Source organism: Chrysochloris asiatica, unplaced genomic scaffold (genome assembly GCF_000296735.1).
Source record: "Chrysochloris asiatica unplaced genomic scaffold, ChrAsi1.0 scaffold00076, whole genome shotgun sequence".
Lineage (NCBI taxonomy): Eukaryota > Metazoa > Chordata > Mammalia > Afrosoricida > Chrysochloridae > Chrysochloris > Chrysochloris asiatica.
The window spans coordinates 10,854,299-10,869,164 of NW_006408594.1; the positions used below are offsets into that span (position 1 = coordinate 10,854,299).

A 14,866-nucleotide genomic window follows, 5' to 3' on the forward strand; every position below is an offset into this window, starting at 1 on the left:
GGGAGTAAAGAATGAGCGGGACAGTAAAGAATGAGAGAAGTAGAGTATTAGAGTAGCCATAAAAATAATAATAATAAAGCATGTAATGAGAAGATTTTGAATTTATTATGGCCTATGACTCCGTAATCCGCCGACGCCGCATACGCTTTCGGAAAAACCCTGGAATAAGTGTGCTGGGGCTGGCGCCCGGCAGGCTCAGTACTTCTCTCTTTTCATCCCATGACAGTCTCAGCTCCCTTGTACAGATGAGGAAACATAGGCTCAGAGAACTTAAGTCACCTGTTCTGAGTCACATAGCCAGTAAGTCATTAAGGTTACGCATCATCTGAAAAGGCTTGGCCCTCTTTAATGCTAATAGGTAAGGAAGGGAATTCTCAGCTATTCCAGGGACGAGGAACTGGAAAAATGAAAGCCTACACTTTGGAAACCAGACTCTAAAAGCTGTGTGACCTAAGGCAAGTTACTTAAACTCTCTGAGCCTCCATTTCCTCATTTGCAAAATGGGTATAATAATAGTAACTAACACTGGACCAGGCTGCTGTGAGGATGGAGTGGGAGGTGGCTATGATCTGGAGTGTGGTAGTCTTGTGCTTGGGTCAAAGGGTTGGTCTGGCTGGAGAGTGGTGTTCTCTAGCCTCTGGGATCAGCAGTCCTGGGGCAGGAGTCGTAGAGGAGTCAGCTGCCAGGCCGAGCCCTGGACCTGCCACAGCCTTGCACCACTAGAAAGGTCTGGGATGCTGAGAGCCGTGTGCCCAGCTACTGTAAGTGGGCAGCAGTGAGGCAGCAGATGCTAGAAGGGCATTCTTCTCTGGCCTGCTATACGGCTCCCCACGGGGCCACATTCCTGACCCTCAGGCCCACGCTGGTTCCCTGTCCCACCCAAAGGCTCATACTAGTACCTCAGGAGCGGGCGAGCTTGGGGCTACAGCTGGCTCCACCCCACCACCCTGGCTCCACTGGGACTCACCTTGCAGTTACAGCCTAGATGGTACCGATAGTTCAGGCCCTTGCGCTGGGAGAGTGTGAGCTGGTCCCACCTCTCTACGAAGTTGCAAAGCCCGGTATACAGCTTGCTGTCATAGACACGGCCTAATGGAGGAAAGAGCTGTTGTGAACAGAGTCCCGTCACAAGAAAATGAGTCACACCAATTGAGTACCCACGTTCAGCCAGGTCCTGTGCTAGGGACCCACAATTCTTCATCCCTGGCCCCCAGGAACCTTAAGATAGACTGCATCTCCATTTTTTAGATGAGGAAAATGCAGGTTACAGAGATAAAGACTCAAATCCAGTAAGTACTGGAGCTAGGCCTAGAATTCAACCTCCACGTGTCCCATCAAGACTTATTAGTGGTTTTTTTATTTTGGTTGTTGTTTTGTTTTGTTTTACTGTTGCCCTAAAAGGAGAACGTGTGAAAGGATAGGCCTAATAGGTTGACTTAAGGAACACTGGTGGTGCTGTGGGTAAAGCGCTAAGCCACTAACTGCAGGGTCTGAGATTCAAACCCATCAGCCTCTCTGCAGGAGAAAGATGAAGCTGTTGCTCCCATAAAGGTTTGTTCTTGGAAATGCTATGTAGGATTGCTATGAGTCAAAATCCATTCAATGGCAGTGGGCTCTGGGTTCATAGGTTGCTTGGGAGGTAGAGAGGAACAAATATTGACAATCCCTCTTTTGTTTATAATAACGCTGAAACTACAAATTAAAGAGATTCCCCACAGGGCCAGAGGTGGGGCTGAGATGATGATGATGATTAATATAATTTCACTCCTCGGAAACCCTGTACAGGGTTGCTATGGGTCAGATCCGACTCGACGGCACTTAACAACATATATTATATACAGATATATTATTATATTATTATTGTTAGAGCCTTAAGTTCCGGCCACAAGAGAAGCAAGATAGATCAGTATCAGGTACACTTCACAACCTATTGGCAAGTGGCTCAAGTCCTTGTTTTCATCCTTCCCAGGCGGAGGAATAAGGGGCCTGGGCCAACATTGGCTTAGAGGCTAGCGTTGGCCGTTACCTGTCAGCAGGTACTGGTACTTGTTAACTTCCAGTTTCAGGCCACAGAGACTCTCGGAAGCTTCTGTGTAGATGTACTGCACGTGGGGCATCTTGGTGAAGCCTCGATACATCTGTGGGTAGAAGGAACGGCATGAGAGGAGGACCAGGGCCCTGAAAGCATGTGGTCACCAGTCTCATGGAATGTGGCTCCCCGCACCGGTCAGTACGCAGCCAGTCACTGACCTACCCATCACCGCAGATGAAGCCACCCTTCCCAGAGGAACCATCCCATCCAGCCCATTGTTTGCGTATCCCAGCCCCTCCACCATACTCTTCCAGATACATACTTGTCTCAAATCCCAACCCCATTTCAGAAACCCAAAGAAGTTTCTATGAAGGGATCTTGTTGACTTCAGGGTTTTGCTGCCAGTGGACGGTCAGCATGCCCCTCAGTGACATTTTCCAGGACATAAAAGCATTTACTCAGGAACCCTGAGCGCTAGGGGGTCATATCTCCATTCCACAGACTAGCAGACTAACAAATTTCTGTGTGGCTGCAGAAAGTGCACTGAGGCCACTGAGCCATCTGTCTTTATTCTTCTGAGCATCTGATGAAAGCACACAAAATGCACATGAAATTCACAGACTGGTTCAACATTAAACTGAACCACATGAAATGGATGATCTGGGGCCATTTTTATCGACAAAATCATGAATTTCATAATCTAACCGGGTGGTTTCTCAACCAGAGGCAATTCTGCTGCCCAGGAGACATGGGACAAAATCTGGAGACATTTTCGGTTGTCACAAGGGGCGAGTACCACTGGCATCTAGGGGGAGGGAGCCGAGGATGCTGCTCAGCATTCTGCATTGCACACAGCAGCCCCCACAACAAAGATTAGCTGTCAGCAGTGCCAAGGCTGCGCCACTGTGCTCTCGAATGAGCCCACTTAAGAAGTAGCAGCCCTGTGAGAGAACTGTTCTTCCCATTTTATAGACTTGGCAGGTTAAGTGGCTTATCTAAGGCACACAGTACGTAAATGGCAGATGCTAAGATTTAAGTGGGGACATCTGGCTTCAGAGTCCATGCTTGTGCCCGGTATCCTATGATGTCTCCCACCAGGCCTCAGACATCCATGCCTGAGGCCTCTGCAGCAGACATATGTCACATCAATGAATAGTTTGGTGCTTTCAGTGTCAGCGCGTGCTCAGAGCTACTGCGGGGAGTACTAGGGAGGCTCAGCCCACACGGGATCCCAGGCCAAGGGCAGGAGCACGCACAAGCAGGGAGCTGTTGAGACAATTCTGCTAACCGTTTGAGCCAGCGGGGTGGGATGGGGCACCAAGGTGTTGCCCAACCCCATCAGTTCTCAGTGTTCATAGGCCCTGGACCGCCGGTGGTCTCTGGCCTTGTCCTCAGTGTTTATAATAGGACAATGTCTCCACTTTAGTTCTTGGCATACGTTATTAATTGACGTATGGTAATTAATAAGAGTCAGACATCACCTCATTGGTGTCTCATCTAAATGCCTCCCATTCAGTCTGATGGTTTAGGTTCTGTTTGTTTTTTCCTTTTCTTTTGCCTCCTCATCTTCTTTTAAACGGAAACGGGAGCTGGCTGGCAGGAGTAAGTGGTCCATGAGGACCCTTCCCATCATGAAGCAGTTTCTTGGCCCTGCAGGGTTTGGGGGCTTCTGTCTTATGTGAGAAGAATGCTGCTCTCACTGACTGGCTTGCAGGTGGTCTCCCTTCTTGACCCCTTTTCTCCCCCTGAGGCTTGCCAGCTAACAACACAAGGCAGCCAAACCATAGGGGAAGAACTCCCCACACCTGGCTTTCAATTATTCTGCAGGGGAATGGAGGTGTGACCCGTCATAGCCCTTACCTCCATCCACAATGATGGAAGGCACCTCTCAGCCACTAACAGGAGCCATATTTCACAGGGCTGCTGTGTGCCATCGAGTGTGGCCTTTGAACAACATCCCTGCACACACTCACAGCTCATTCGGGTGTGGATTTCCCTGGAGTGTTTGGCAAATGTCTCCACTAAGTACTCGCTTGAGCCTGATCTACCGGCACCAAGTTTTCAGGGTTTGTGGCGACTTCATTATTTCCCCTGTATCTTCCCTCTGCTTTAAGATGAGACTCAAACCCTGGTTCAAGTAGAGGAACTTGAACTGGTAAGAAGAACTCCACTCATCAGAATCACTGCTATTTCTGAATTTAAAGAAACTTTTCTTTTAATTGCTTCTGGTACTTTTGCATTGAATCAAAACTTGAAAATAGAAAAGACAGCTGTAACCACCACAGTGTCAATTCTGAAAATAACACAATAAGGTATAATACAGGTCCAGGTCCCTTGGTGGCACTAAAGGCATGAACTCAGCTACGAATAAAAAGGTTAGCAGTTTGTATCCACCCAGCAGCATCACAGAAGAAAGGCCTGGCAACCTATGTCCATAGACCATACCCATTGAGAATCCCAGGGTGTAAAGCTGTGCTCTGACACACTGAAGCTCTTTCTTGCATGCCTACCCAATGTCAGCTCTCTGCAGGATGCTGCTGTCCAAACATCACAAACTCATTGAGACCCCCTACAATTTCCTTCTCATTTACAAACTGAGGTTCTGAGGAACATGTGGTATTTGGCTGAGATGTAAACTGCATGGTCTTTCACTTGCAGAATGAGCTAATGGAAAGGAGCTCCTAAGAGCTGAGAGCATGAAGAGGCAGGGGGAGTTGAAGGAGGGGAGAGAGTTCCCAGTGGGTTGGGGAGGATCCCCAAGAATGCCAGGCTGCAGTTTTAAAGATAAGACGAAAATGCTACTACTGATCATTTGATTCAACAAGCTCCTGAAGGAAGGAAGTCACTCCAGGCCATTGTATACATGCAGAGCACGTGACCATCGGGTCTCCCCACGGGACCATCCAGGGATTGACTAGGACATAATGTCCCCACATGCTGTCCCCTTTACAGCACCAACAACAGGTCCCCATGAAGTGGACCACTTTCTAACAGTCCCTGGAGACAAACCCTCCCTGCCACACAGCAGCCCTCTGCCCCAGCTCTTACTCAGTTTGGGGTAGGCTGTCAGCAACCTGAAAATTCCAGCCCCGGGGGTCCCCTCACACACATACCTGTGGTCTTTGCAAACCCCAAATGCCTGAGATGTGGATCTGATGCTCAGGAACCAGCAGGTGGGAAAGGGTCTGCCTACCTTTCATCAGGGCAGCCAGTTTGGGGGTCAGGTAGAGGGCAGGCCAGGAGAGCAGAGCCAGACAGACTGGTAATTCTCACGTTCTTGGGTCCGTTAGCCCTGCTTTAAGGGAGCTTGTGCTTACCCCGTCTGAGTCTGGGGTAGACTCTGTAATCCCCTAGAACAAAGCCACACTGGGACCAGTGCCAGAACTCCAGCCCGGCTCCCCTCTCTTTCTGCTTCCTTCTTCCCATCCCCTCCTCCCAAGAGTTTTCTGATACACCCTTTGTAGGATGCAGCAAGTTGAAAATAACATTACAGGATGACAAACTCAAGCTGTATTCTTTCTGTTCCAGGAGTGGGGAACTAGATGCAGATAAGGGAGTGTAGCCCCCAAAGTGGGCTGAAACAATAAATCCATTGTTCCTAGGCTGCTCTGCTTTCTCCTTATAGGCAGAGACCATGGGAGTTTGCTCCACATTGTAGCTTTCTAGCTTTCTAAGCTGTCCCAGGCTGTTACCTTGCCTGTAAAAGAGAGGATACCGTGGCATCTGTTTTACAGGGTTGTTGTGAGCGCTGTAGAGTGCCTGGCTCATGTCAAACGCTCAATGCATTTTACTGGTTAATCATTATGATGAACATTATAACAAATAGCATAGTGCTCCGCACAAACAAGGGGTTCAGGGAGGAGGGGAAGGAAAGCTAGGAGGCTGGGCAGATAGACTGCTCCAACTGTAACACCAGCCCCATCTCTGATTTGTAGACCAGAATATAGAGAATAGGGGTCTCTGGGCTGCACTATCAGTTCAGTGTTCAACAACTAACCAAAAAGTTGGTGGTTCAAACCTACCCATAATTGCCATGGAAGAAAGACCTGGTGATCGCTGCCCAGGAGACCCTATGGAGTGTACAGTTCTACTCTGCACACATGAGGTCACCAGGAGTTGGAATCCACCCAATAGTGGCTGGCCTGGTTTCTACAGGGAGATCAACAGACTCCAGTGGCCTCTGGGGGTAGAAAGACTTGTACCAATTCCATGATTCATCTAGTGCTGGGATGGCAGGGGGAGCAGAGAGGATGCTGGGATGGCGGGGGGAGAAGAGAGGATGCTGGGATGGCAGGGGGAGAAGAGAGGATGCTGGGATGGCAGGGGGAGCAGACTGGGTGCTGGGATGGCAGGGGGAGCAGAGTGGGTCAAAGGACTGGGCTAGTGATGGATGACTAAAGTAAGATGATGGGAGATCTGGGAGTCATGGTGAGAGCACAGAATGGGAGTGTAATTCTGGTGCCTCCACTCAGGAACCAGATCAGCCACTGATTGTTCATGTGACTGAGGCAGTCATTTCCCCAGTCACAAGTCCAGCGATGGGCACTGAAATCGCACCCAACGCCTATGGCCACAACTCTATGAGTCTAAGTGAAGTATAAAACCACCCTTCTGGGAAATGTGGGTAAATTGCTACAATTTGATGAACTTGACCTATACTTATGGATGTGGTTGCTCAAAACACCAACAGAGAGGGAAGGAGTCTTCACATCAAGTATCAATCCCATCCCTCTGCATATTGGGTAGATAAGGACTGGCAATTTAGACATTGGCTACCTAAAATGAGGGGACAATAAAGGCACAAAGTGACTGGCTTACAAGTTTTCAAGAAGGACTTTAGTTTAAGAGTGTGCAGGGGAAGGTGGAGTCCCCACTGAATAGTTTTCATCTTGTCCACTTGGGTCTGGTGAAAAGAGATAGGGTATAAGTCTTATGATTCAATAGTGAGTGAATGCTATCATGACTAATTACGACTGTCACAACTGTGAAGGTAGAAGTTTTGTAACATGTAGTTGATGTTACAGTCCAGGAACAGAGGACCTTAGGGACCATCAAGGGAGAAGAGCACAAACACATTGTGGGACCCTATCCAGAGAATCAGCAATATCAGAGATGGAGGCAGAGATGAGGACATGGAGAGAGGGAGCAGCTGAAGAGTCTGGACTCATAGAAAGAGAGGGACTGGGTGCTGGTGGCTAGGAGGCAAGCTTGCAGAACATGCCCTTTGGTTGTTTAAATTATTATACATTCCAGACTGTCTTTGTGTGCATTCCCTCCATTCCTACCCTCAACCCCCCCTCAAAAAAAGCCCAGAAGGAATGGAAGCAAATACTGTTGAATGATGATGCACAGAGGAGATAGTAATCATTGCAATGAAATGATGGTATAAAGCCGATATTCTCTCATGTAAACTATCACTCAGTTCACAATAAAAATTAAAACAAGACAACAACAATGACATAAAAACCACCCTTCTGGGATGAGTGTGTACTTGGAAGCTGGCAGATGAAGAGCTATCGTCTGGCCTCTAAACAACTCCAGTGGCTGGTCTGACACATTGTGCCCACATGAAGGGCATCTGGTCTTCTGGTTTCCAGCAGGCCTTGAATGCAAGAGAGAAGCTGAAAAGTTTAGGCACCATTGAGTCCTGGTGTGGTGCTGTAGGCTAACATGTCAGACTGCAAAGTTGTTTGAACTGCAAAGTCAGTGGTTCAGCTCAGCAGCTGCTCCTTGGAAACCCTATACTGGGTCGCTATGGGTCGGAATCAACTCGACAGCACTTAACAATAACCTCCCCTCGCAGCTCGCTGCTGCTCCTCAGCGCCTCTTAGCCAGGCCTGTTCCAGAGCAGGCAGGTGGGTGTGTTCCTGAGCCTCTGCTTTTGTCTAATATGCTTAGACGTTCTCTTGCCAGCTGCCAGAGGCTGCAAAGTAGGGTTTTTTTGTTGGTTGTTGCTCTTGTTGGCTCTCCTCACCTCCACCCACTCTACTCTCCCCACCGCTGTCTGAAGACATAAGCTGGTCCCATGACCAGGCTGCGGCAGCCAAGGGCACCTGGCCAGGGCTGACTCTGGACATTACATAACCAGAAGGCTGTAGATGTTTCCAAAATTGAATCCAAAGCAACAGGTCCCACAAAACCGGTACATCTAACCTCAGGCCTCAGCAGACAGAAATTGGCCCCTGGGATGACTAGGTACCACTCATTGACTTTTGCTCCCAGACTCCATTCCCCCTGGGCATCCAAACTGTGCCCTCGGGAAAGTTCAGGCCAGTAGGTTTCACCCTCAGTCCCCATTGGATGAGTAAACTTTTCTTGATTACCTCTTGCAGAATCCTGCAGTGCTGTAAAGAGGCAACACACTCAACTGCTAACCCAAAGATTGGAGGTTCAAGTCCACCCAGAAGCTCATCAAAAGAAAAGGCCTGGCTATCCGTGTCCTAAAAGTCAGTTATTGAGATCTTGCTGTGGAGCATGTTCTCCTCAGACACACTTGGGGTCGCCATGAGTTACAGCCAACTCTAGGAGAACCAGTTATGTCTTCTAGCATTGGTCGGTGCTACCCTAATGGCTTGGGATATGCAAATAAGACCCTTATATAAAAGGGCTGGCCTTGCACTTGGACCCGAGCACACCCACCCTGAACTGTCCATTAGTCAGGTCATTTTCTGTTGTCCTGAAAGCAGAGGCACTGTTGTCTACCTGTGGCCCCGTGGCCCTTGGCTTGTAGGAAGGTGCTTACCATGGTGGGTTGGATGGACCAGTTGCTGAGCTTTAAAGTGAGGCAAATAGGAAGCCCACCCTCTGGCACCCACCAGGGGCTCCTGTTTAACAGTAACGCTAACCACGTCTTGAAATGCCAGAGTCAAAGGGGCTCTTAGGCGCACAGAGCCCAACCTCACACTGTACCAGATAGAGACACGGAGGTCAAAGCAAAGGGGATGATTCCAAGCTAACCAAGCTCTGTGATTTGTGGTTGGAGCTGAGGCCATGAAGCAGCCTCTCTGGGTTTGGAATCTGATATTCTTTTCCTTTAGGCAGGCTTCCTTAATGTGCTTGAGAATACTATGCTCCATACCATGAGTGTGTCTAGTCAGCCTTGACAACTAGCTGGCATGCAGGAAGACAAAGCTGGGCACACGGAATGAGCGTGTAGTCTCCCTAGCTTGGAATGAGGTCTCCTGTCCTCAGAATGAGCACATGTTCAATGTAAAGACTTAGGGGGCAGAAACCTAAATTGTCGCCTTGGCAACTGTGCATGTGTCCTGTCCTCATAGTTGAAGGTCAGAGCTGCTCCTAAAGACAATCTAGTCCAACCTTCACCTTTTACAGAAGAAGTTTCATAGTTCCCACTGAAAGTCTCTACTGCCTGTTTCCAGAGCTCAGCCTTTAATAAACTACCTGGGAGCCGTTCCACCTGTGCTGCATCTGGGATGAAGTAGCAACCCTCCTCTTCCCCTCACCACTCATCCCTTCCGGTGGTCTTAGTAGAGTAGGAGGGAGAGCTGGAACTTAGACACTGAGGAAACACAGCCCACATCCATCCCGCCGTGCCCATCTTGGCCAGGACTCCTCTAGCCAAAACCCAGAAACCTTCCAAGAGCCAAGCTGACGTCACTCACCTTCATCTGCTTGATGGTGTAGACCAACGTGCCAAAGGGCCCATCTTTCACCAGCTTCTTCCCCACCACCTTGGCCCGGATCACTGCAGAAAGAGACCAGACAGGAGTTACAGAGGGCTGAACCACAGGGCCGGCATCTCAGGGCAGGCAGGCTAGCTAGCCCCCAGGGTTCCTGGAATTGCATTCTGACCTGGGAGCCAAGTGGAACACCTAAGTGCAAGGATTCTGATGGGGGAGACAGGGAGCAGGAAGCAGCCACGCTTAAGCTCCTTAGCTCAATATTCATATCTGCCTGCTCTGGAAACTCCAAGGTTACACTCACTCCCAAAGCGATTTCTCCCATCAGACCTGCTTGGCCTCCCGCCATTGCCCACCTACAGTTGTATGATGACCAAGACCTATATTCCTCTTAGGACTCCTTCCTGACTCTCCTGGCATGGGAGGCCTTTCACTTGTACAAATTCCCTCCATCAGACATTGCCATAGGCTACTGATGCACCCCAGCTTCCCTGAGGCCCCTCGTTGGACTCTGACCCTCAGATCAGGCTCTGACCCTCAAGTACCCAGCACTTAGATGACTAGGGTTCAGTTCAGTGAGGTGGGTGGGAGAGGTTGAGAGGAGGTCTTAGAAACCAGCATGAACAGTTCCAATCTCAGTTGTGTTTAGGGCTATTAGGACTGTTGGCAAGCAACTTTGTTACTAGCCTCTATTTCCTCTCTCTAACACAGGGGTAATAATAGTAGCAGACTCCGGAAGTGAAGGATTCAGACAAGATACTGCATGTTAAAACATTAACACCGAGTCCAGGACATCATTCATAGCCAAAAAATAGCATCATCGTCATCTTCAGTGCCAAAACCTGGGAAGATCCTTGCAATAAATAGACCAAGAAAAAACCCAAGCCCACTGCCATTGTGACAGTTCTGACTCATAGTGACCCTGCACTGGGTTTCCGAAGCTCTAAATCTTTATGGGAACAGAAAGCTTCCTCTTTTGCCCATGGAGCAGCAGGTGGGTTTGAACTGCTGACCTTATGGTTAGCAGTCCAGTGCTTATCCTACAGCACCTTGAAATAAAACAAGCTCCGACACCTGTTGCATGCCACTGAGTTGATTTTGACTTATAGTGACCAGTGAGACTGAGTGTAACTAACTGACCCATAAGGTTGTTTTCTAAACTGTAATCTTTATAAATTACATAAAAATTACATTTTAGAAAACTGGGGTGATGCTGTGGGCTAATGTGCTGGACCACAAGGTCAGTTTGAACCACAAGGTCGGCAGTTCAAACTCACCAGTCACTCCGGAAACCCTACACAGGGTCGCTAATGGGTCAGAACTGACTCGATGGCACTTAACAACAACAATCTTTACGGAAGCAGACCACCCGGTCTTCCTTCCATGGACTCACTGGGTGAGTTTGAACCTCTAACCTTTCAGTTAGCACTGGACCACTGAGCCACCAGGGATCTTTACTACACACCTACTTTGTGTCATTTACTCCTCACAGCCCCCTTTTGTTGTGAACTGCCGTGAAGTCAGTTCTGACTCACAGCGACCCTGTACAGGGTTTCCAAGGAACTGCCGACCTTGTGGTTAGTAGTCCAGTGCTTATCCAAGTATGTTATATACATCAGGGCATTTACAGAAGAAGCCAGCCCCTTCACTCAGCACTTCAATTTTCTCATCTGTAAAGAGGGTTTAATGATATTTAATCCGCGTTCAAGACGAAATGCTATTAAATATTAGTTCACTATGAATGGGACTCCTGATATGGCCCTGTAGGATCAGCAGAGGACTGCTAACCACAAGGACAGCAGTTCAAACCCACCAGTCACTCATCAGAAACCCTATACAGGGTCACTGTGAGTCGGCACCAACTCGCCATCACCTAGTAGCGACACATGAATACAAAACACCTGCACAGATCCAATGTCACAAGAACTGGAGGAGAGGTATTTACTACGTGATGTGGGGACACAGAGAATAAAGGAATTGAGATTGTCGCTGTTGTTGTTGTTAGGTGCTGATGAGTCCGTCTTGATTCATAGAGACCCTAGGCCTAACAGAACAAAACACTGCCTGATCCTGGACCAACCTCACAATCATTACATTTGAGCCCACTGTGCTGCTGCCACTGTGCCACTCCATCTCATTGGGGGGTCTTCCTCTTTTTAGCAGACCCTCTACTTTATCCAGCATGATATTTTTTTCCAGGGACGGGTCTCGCCTGATAACATGTCTAATGTATGAGAGACAAAGTCATGCCACCCTCGCTTCTAAGGAACATTCCTGGTTATCCTTCCAACGCAGATGTGTTTGCTTTTCTGTAATCTATGGTACTTTTATACTATTCTCCTCCAACACCGTAACTCAGATGCATCAATTCTTCTATGGCTGAGATTGAAGAGGCTGTGTTTTTTCTTTCTACTAATATGAAGAAACACCTAAGAGTTATATTCAAATATTTGTAAAAGTGGCGCACATGGAGTAGCCAAGCATCTTGAAAACAATGAAAACAAATTACAGAGAAGTAATATTCACTGAGGGAGCCCTGGTGTGGCGCTGTAGGATAGGCACTGAACTGCTAACCTCAAGGTCAGCAGTTCAAACCCACTAGTCACTCCTCGGAAACCCTACACAGGGCTGCTATAAGTCAGAACCAACTTGATAGCACTTAACAACAACAACGTTTACTGACTGAGTGATGAAGATGGCATCTTGTAATCAGACTAAGAATAAACAGGGGGCTGTCTGGGGCCTGATGACCAAAAGGTTGGATGTTTGAGACCACTCAGGTTTGGAAGAAAGGCCTAGAGATCTTCTTCAGAAAAATCAACCCTTCAAAACCCTGTGGATCACAGTTCTACTCTGACACACATGGGGTGGTCACTGGCTTGACAGGCAACTGCTAGCCTCTTTTTCCCCAAGTTTTTATTGTGAACTGAGTGATAGTTTACATGAGAAAACATTGGCTTTACACCATCATTTCATTGCAATGATTACAATCTCCTCTGTACATAATCGTTCAACAGTATTTGCTTCCATTCCCTCTGGGTTGTTTTGTTTTGTTTTGTTGGGGGGAATGTACACAAAAACACTCTGGAATATATAATAATTTAAACAACAAAGGGCACATTCTGAAAGCCTGCCTCCTGGCCACCAGCACCCAGTCCCTCTCTTTCCATGAGTCCAGAGTCCTCAGCTGCTCACTTTCTCCATGTCCCCATCTCTGCCTCCATTTCTGGTGTCACTGCTTCTCTGGATAGGGTCCCGCATTCCACTTGTGCTTTTCTCACTTGATGGTTCTAGGGGCTTCTGTTTTGCCAATCTCTCTCTCTCTCTCTCTCTCTCTCTTTTAAAATTTAATTACTAAGAACCAGTTCCTTGTCACTACAGGATTGTGTCAGAGTCCTCCCCAAATCAGCTTGGATCCTTCCCTCCCAGTCAGACATGAAGTCAGGATACAGACCAATCAACGACCCCTCCAGACATTTCCTAACAGCCATGGCAACACAAAAGCCCATTGGCAAAGTCTGCTGGGACAGCTCATACTGGGAGGAGGCATGGGGCCGTCTCCAAGTCTGCAGTAAAAGTGAGAGGTTGGCGTGATCCCAGGTCAACCTCCTTCAGAATTCTGCGTCCATCTCTGCATCGAACCTTGGAACAGTATCTCGGCAGGGTGCCATAAGTCCTAGGGGCCCCAGAAATGGTTTCCTCTCTATTAACTCCCCTGGGCAGGTTGTAACGTCATAACTGTGGAGTGGAATGCTATCTGCCAGGATTTTATATTGATTCTTCCTGAGTCGACTTGGACCTGCCTTCTCTCTCATTAACAGAGAAGGTGAATGAGGGAGCAAGGCTTGGCCTTGGAGCAGATGGCGAGGAAACAGAAGGGGTTCCTTTAAATAGCAGCATGTCTACCCTTTCCTGGCCTCAAAGTGGCTTGCCTAGATTTAGATGTAACATGTCAGAAGCAAACCTGTGCCATATAAAGCCGGGCACTTCTGGGTGCTTCTGTGCACACAGCCAGTCAATTAATTCCTTACCCTGACATGCCCTGAGTTTGGACCATTTTCTTATGAGGATAGTTCGGTGAAAAGAGTACGAGTTTTTTTTTGTTTTGTTTTTTTGTAGCCAGAAGGTCAGATTTGAATTCCAGTTCCATTACTGAGTGGCCTCAGGCAAACTCCTCGGGGTTCTTCCCTCCTAAACCTCCCTGGTTATTTTAGTCCAAGACCTCTTCCAATAAAAATACTCACACCTGTGATGGACTTATTATGAGTAGAGCAACAAGCTAGCAAGACACAGAAGCCCAACTGCAGATGTTGGAACTCAGCTCTGATACTCTGTAACCTAAGGAAAGTTACTACACCTCTCTGTACTTTCATTGCCTAATCTATAATGTGGCGATGACAATAACAATGCTCTTGTGAAGCTGTTGCTAAAGTTAAGTACAAAGAAAAGCACCTCAAACAATGCCTAAGCCATCCTGAGCCCTACATATTCACAGTCACTGGTACCAGAATTATCACCACGCCTGTGAATCCTACTGCCCTGTGACTGTCCATGTTGGCTTCTAACATTCACTTCAAACTAAACTGACAGATGGGGTTCTACCCTCGGATGAGAAGAAAGGAGAGTTTGTTGAACAATTCCTACCCTGTTGAGTTGAGGGAAAGATGGAGGTCTCAGAGGAATTGTTCAGACCAAATGCACACGGTCTGTTTGCCCCTAATCCATTAGTATCGCCTGCCCCATCTTCTCACCCACATGCAACCCAGGTGTAGCCTGCCCCATCTTCTCACCCACATGCAACCCAGGTGTAGCCTGCCCGGTCGACTCATAGCAGAGCCTGTGGTCACAACTCACAGAGATGACCAAGTACAGAGGTTACACGAGTGTTCGATTCTGAAAAAACAACACTGCACTAAACAGAGCTAAAATGAAACAGTACTCTGCTTTCCCACATAGATCTCCCAGAGTCAGTCCACAGTAAAATTGCTGGCCAGTCTCAAATCTGCCGATTTGGGTTTTGAATTAATAATTTATTTGCTTCCGTTTCTTCTCTGCAATTCTAATGTGTGCTCTTTTGTACTTCTTTGTTTCATAGAAAGGGCTCTGTGGGTGCTTTCAGGAGTCTAGGGGGAAGAGTGGACCAGGGAGGTGAAGAGAGGGCCTTGTTGGTTCTGCAATAACAGAAGCCAGTTTC

At 48.0% G+C, this 14,866-nt stretch overlaps 2 protein-coding genes across 3 annotated transcripts in view; one reads left to right on the forward strand and one right to left on the reverse strand.

Moving 5' to 3' along the window:
* Positions 1–14,866, forward strand: part of SYN3 (synapsin III) — a 697,366-nt gene that overhangs the window by 221,644 nt on the left and 460,856 nt on the right. The window lies entirely within an intron of this gene.
* TIMP3 (TIMP metallopeptidase inhibitor 3) overlaps positions 1–14,866 on the reverse strand; it is a 78,399-nt gene that overhangs the window by 2,733 nt on the left and 60,800 nt on the right. The window contains exons 2-4 of the mRNA XM_006865237.1: positions 9,655–9,737; positions 2,027–2,138; positions 968–1,089 (exon numbers count right to left, since the gene is read on the reverse strand). Coding sequence (XP_006865299.1) covers positions 968–1,089; positions 2,027–2,138; positions 9,655–9,737 — 317 coding nt within the window. The remainder of the gene's footprint in view (positions 1–967; positions 1,090–2,026; positions 2,139–9,654; positions 9,738–14,866) is intronic.